Source organism: Sphaeroforma arctica (assembly GCF_001186125.1).
Source record: "Sphaeroforma arctica JP610 unplaced genomic scaffold supercont1.643, whole genome shotgun sequence".
Lineage (NCBI taxonomy): Eukaryota > Ichthyosporea > Ichthyophonida > Sphaeroforma > Sphaeroforma arctica.
In genome coordinates this window covers 30,127-35,500 of record NW_014039915.1, presented here as the reverse complement: position 1 = coordinate 35,500, position 5,374 = coordinate 30,127, and the positions used below count along the sequence as shown (strand labels likewise).

The 5,374-nt window shown below is 42.6% G+C and overlaps 2 protein-coding genes across 3 annotated transcripts in view; both read left to right on the top strand.

The window, feature by feature from the left end:
- Window positions 1-768, top strand: part of SARC_07802 — a gene marked incomplete at its 3' end in the record, with an annotated part of 11,634 nt that extends 10,866 nt beyond the window's left edge. For both annotated transcript variants that reach the window (XM_014298248.1, XM_014298249.1), the window contains one exon: window positions 509-768. In XM_014298248.1, the coding sequence (XP_014153723.1) occupies window positions 509-768 (260 nt within the window). The remainder of the gene's footprint in view (window positions 1-508) is intronic.
- Window positions 769-831: 63 nt separating this feature from the next.
- On the top strand, window positions 832-1,356 carry SARC_07801 (hypothetical protein; the record flags this gene model as incomplete). Its single annotated transcript, XM_014298247.1, has 1 exon — window positions 832-1,356. One exon carries the CDS (start codon window positions 832-834, stop codon window positions 1,354-1,356), a length of 525 nt encoding a protein of 174 aa, XP_014153722.1.
- Between the last annotated feature and the right edge of the window lie 4,018 nt (window positions 1,357-5,374).

The following is a 5,374-nucleotide window of genomic DNA, read 5'->3' as shown; positions in this document are numbered from 1 at the left end:
TACATACATATATATACATATACATATACAAATATATATATATTTATATATATATATGTATGTGTGTGTTGTGTATGTGTGTGTTATCATAATTTAGGTTTAAATTTTAATACGTATGCATGAATATATATGCACACATATATATAGTAGAGAGAGGGACACATAGCGATATAAATATATCTGAGCGCATCGTATTTCACTTGTTCAATTGCCTCAGGTTTTCCGCGCAGCTTTCCTTTATTGACGAATAAAATCAAGATCGTTTGGACTGTACAATCTCGAAACTACCCGGCTTAGATAGCGAATAGTTAGGCTATGATACTCTCGCTGGCCTCATCTATGCTTGACATCTCTAACCTCGCGTGCTTGTGATGAATTGGTCCGTGACTTGCGCCAGAGATCGCTTGCTTCAAGCCTGGACTCGCATCTCCCATTATCCCCTCCGTGGTTAAACACATATCCATGCCATACTCATGTACTGGATAGCTGGCATTCGCCTCCGTCTCAGGCTTCATGCTGAACTCGCCTTCACTCTCCGTAAGAACCACATCACAAAGTCCTCCCGGAGACGAGGGCCTCCTTCTTCCTACAGTCTTCCCAATCGCACCCACGCTTGCAGCCCCACTAGCATTAGTCCTTCCCGCTGCGTTCGCACCAGTCAGTCCGCCATTTAGGAACGTGTGCTTTTCCGAGATAGGCTTCCAGTTGCTAGACGCTGGCCCAGGCGCTTCCAGAGTACCAAATACCAACGACGGTGCTATGACATGATCGTGCTCACTCTCCGATTCCTCTTCGTCATGTGGAGACAGGGGCGTTTCGCTGCTCTCTGCGATGGTTTGGACCCCAGGCCAAGACATGGAGCGACTGAGAAGATCCATTTTGGGCGGGGATGAGGCCGCAGACATCGTGCTCATGCCCAAGGTAGCATTGTTGCTGACACTCACACCCAGTGCGGGAGGGCGTCTACCTTCGTCATCACCCAGCATGCGCGCGTCACGCGAAGGGACCTCATCTATATTGGCCAATGGATCCGGCACACCCGCGGAATCGCATATTCCCTCTGGACCATCAGAATTCTCGCTAATTATAGATCTCGTGGCTTCAAACAGAGCCTTGTCCCTGTCGGTTCCAGACCTCGTATTTGGTGTCGAGTATGCTCGTTGCGGCTGTAATTGTAGCTGCGGCTGCGTCTGTACTCTGCTAGGATACGCATGCGAATTGATGTACGCGTGTGGTAGTGGAGGCGAATGCACAACTCCTTGCCCTCCAGAGTTTCTTCTACTACGATTTACACTAAAAGTGCCGTTGATAACCTCCTCACGATCTTCTAGGTCTTCCAGATACTGTTGTAAGTAAGGCCCCGAATTATTACCACCAGCAGATTCCTTGGATACACCGGTGCCAGACCTAGCACTCTCACTCTCAGCTGTGTTCAGCTGCTTTTCCAACACTGCTTCGTCATTCGCACTACGACTGTTTCTACCTATAGGCGACATAAGTGAGCCGAACACTGAGCGCTTTGGTGATTGTGAATGATTATCCGCACTCATACCCAGATCATTGCACAGTCGTCTCACGGATGTGGGAGACCAGTCATATCTGGTAGGTAAATTGTTTGCTCGCGCGAAATCCGAATTAGCGCCCGAGAGCAGTTCTCGATTAAATATTTCGCTATTTTCCGGTAGGAATGAGGGTGTAGCTGTAACTTGGCCCTTTTCGATGTTCTCCACCATCTTGTTCACAAACTGACTATTTCGCATTGTGCCGCCTGGGCTATACGTCGGCTTCTTCTGAGTATCTGTAAGCGATCTCATCAGAGTAGTTTTCTGTGATCCAGGACTACCGTTATCGGTACCCTTATGCGACATACTACGCTTCATATTCTGATTATTGCTCGAGTACGTCATATTCGGCGTACCAGGCTGTATGGGGGAGTTGATTGCGATAGCACTGTCTATCGCACTAAAAGCCCGCATCAGTGCACTGTCACTCATACCCGGAGACAGTGAGCTTAACTGCAGATGCTCACTTTCACCCGATTTGATCAGCCCGTGCAACTCTAACTCGGGTACCGATGCAAAGTCATGCACAGTCCCTCTACTATTCTTGCGGATGTGAGGTGAAGATGTGATGGGTAATCCCACAAAATTGCTCAGAAGCAAGCCCGTTCTAGGCTGATATATATCTCGTGGTCTGGGAGACGACTTTGCAGCATGCCCAGCTTGCAATTGTGTTCTGTTATTTCTTGGGGAGTGCTGATGCGGAGTATTTGGACCGTTGGAGCTCGCAGACTTCGAACTGACCGATGGATCAGTGCGTGGTGATCGAGGTGTGGGTCTAACTATAGTCTGATGGCAAAAGAAACACACCGTATCACTACCACCCAGTTCGCTGCTGTGATCAGGAAACTGTCGGTGACGCTGTATTGTGGGGTGAGAAGATGAATTTGTTTGTGAAATGTCTCTCAAAGCATTCATGAACTGCATGCTATTCACCCGACTTGTTCTTCTCTCCTGACTTCTCTTGTACGCCATCCACCTGGCATCTACTCTCGTCTGTATATCACTATCCGGCTCAGTCATCCTGTTAAAACCAGGTTTACTATCTCGGCGACTGTGACTTCTAGGGCTTAATTTGGCTGGGTATCGCGTATCAAAGGCAACCGGTCTGTGTACGGACGTACTAAATCTATCATGTAACCGATAATCGCCAGTAGTATTATGCAGATTTAAGCTCCTTCTCCTGTTATCTGTTGCCTCGAACTCAAACAGCGGAGGGAGCGATCTTCCGGCCAATGCACTCTCTCTGACACTTCCCACGGACCTAGCTCGAAATAACCTCTTAGCACCGCGCTTGGCATTTACTAAACTCATAAAATCCTTTTCCCTCTCCTTCTCACGTGAGAGGACAGCAGCTACATTGTGTGTGGTGAATCTATTGTCATTAGAAATGTCACTTTTATTATTGCCATTCGGTGTGTTTGAATTCTTTACGTCTGATATCTGGTCGCGAGCGAGCTGTTCATTTGATGTTTGTACTGGAACTTCACCCCACGACCGTCTTCTCACTTCTACTGGGGCGACTTTATCGGATGATACACCCTTTAGTCGCCTCAGAGAGGCTAAATCCTGACGTGCACTTGTCATGTTTGACGTTTACTAACCGTGTATGTGTATAAGGACGTTCTGTACATGAGCCGTATAGGCATGCTTATAGTTCTAGCGGGTAGCTCAGCTTGTATAGTGCGACACTGACTTGTTGCGCGCTCGAGTCTATTCTTGTCAAGCATTTATGCAAATAGCGTCCAATTGTCCACGAAATGCACAAGACATTCCTTCTAATATTTTTTTCAAAAGCAGCATTCATATAAAAGACTAAAAGAAATGCCATCTGTAAATATATAAGGTGTTTTTTTTTAAACAAATTACATAGCCTTCTAAATTATACTTCCATAAATAAATACATAGAAGGCTATGTATTTACATATATATATATATATTTTTTTTTTTTTAAAAAACCAAATGCCGAAAAACGGATTGTTACTATGTAATTTAGTAGCTTTCAAAATGGGTCTGCTCGAATTTACTGCCACAAATTGCTAAATTTCAAATTGCCACCAACAGTCAACTGTCAGTTTACAGTTTAAAAATAATATTAGTCACCGAATCACCAACGATGTGAGAGACAGTGAGTTCAGTCAGACATGATGATGACATCAACGTCGAAGTTTAACTCTCATGAAGAAGTTGAAGTCGAAGCTGGCGAACTCTCTTCTCTCTTGTTGCTTTCTCTTGTGTAGTGTTGTGAAACGATGTTCGGAATTACAGATAGTCAGGGGCTACAGGGAGTACAGGACTACAGGCTGATGGCCTGATGGCGGGCGACGGCTGATGCCTGATCCCACATTTTGACATTCCACATTGCTTAGCACTCAGCACTCAGCACTGACAGCAGTCGTTCTGAATACATATTTCTATCCCGATTTTAGTACTCTGCTCGTAAAATACAGTATTTTATGTAATTCTTGTTTCTTGTTTTTAAAACAGTCAAATACATATGTACTGAAATATGTACAGAACTATATATAAAAGCTGAATACTCTTTTTGTACAATTCTATTTATATCTATCAGTAGAGCAGGTCATTTTATTGTTAGTCCAGTACATAATCATATTTAGTTATTTACGTTATATTTATTTCTTTTAAATTGTTCTCTTTTTAAAAATAAATACAACTCTACTGATACTCTTTAAATATTTAGTAGTAGAGTATATACAATGTAGTCAGGCCATACATCACATCATTCAGATACGTATTGTGCGTTTTCTTAACAGATTTAGAAAGAGTCCCTCATCCTATTTCTTAATTATGAATCTATGTCCAAAATTATTTATTCTTCATAATTGAAAATTAGCATTAAGAACAAGATATCCCCGATTTTATATCACAATTTACATAATTAAGAATAAGGAATTATTCATTGATGAGCACAACTTAACTTATTAATTTTGCTTTAGTTCTTTAATTTTATTTCTTATTAAGAAATAATAAGAAATATATATATTATTAAGATTAAGTTATCAATTTATATCCATATTTCATTCTTAATATGTCATACGAGTGACACTGTGACAGACATACCCTTGGTGACTCATTGCAACCAGACCTGAATCGCCTGATCACATTTCACAAGTATTTAGACAGAACAGTGAGAAGTTGGGAATACAGAGCTACAGATACTGTGACAAACACGACATTAACTCAATATGTCCCACTGCCACAATATACACAGTCACGTCAATATGCAATCCACTTCCCGAAGATGGCGATTCTGCACGCCAGCGATGCTGGATGCCTTAAATGAACTACCTAAGGAGATACAAGCGATCTTACGCTTCCCTCCGATTGATCGGCGCTACAATTTTCTACTTATGGACACATTCATGTACAAATGTCTGGGTGTGTTGGGCATGCAGGATCCGAACTTATATATGGATGTGGAATTCCAGATACATGTTCAAGTTTACAGAGGCCGTCAAAAATATACAGTGGAAGGTACATTCGAGTGGTACTCTAGTACCGGCTGCATAGGTGCGGTATAAAAAGATATATACACAGACTTTAATGAACACCCCCAAGTAAGCAATGCAGCTGTAGTAATATTGTAGGGCAAATTATACAGCGAAAAAGACTATCCTGTCCGCGTTGCACTACTTGTCATACTGGTAGATGGCAGTGTTTTTTCGATTGTAAGGCACGACCCATTGAATCCAGCTCGGTTCGCAGACTTGACGGGCAGAAACTGAGCCCTATGAGAAACTAATAAAACATTTGTATGACATCATAAATATAGGTATAGATATATATTTATATAT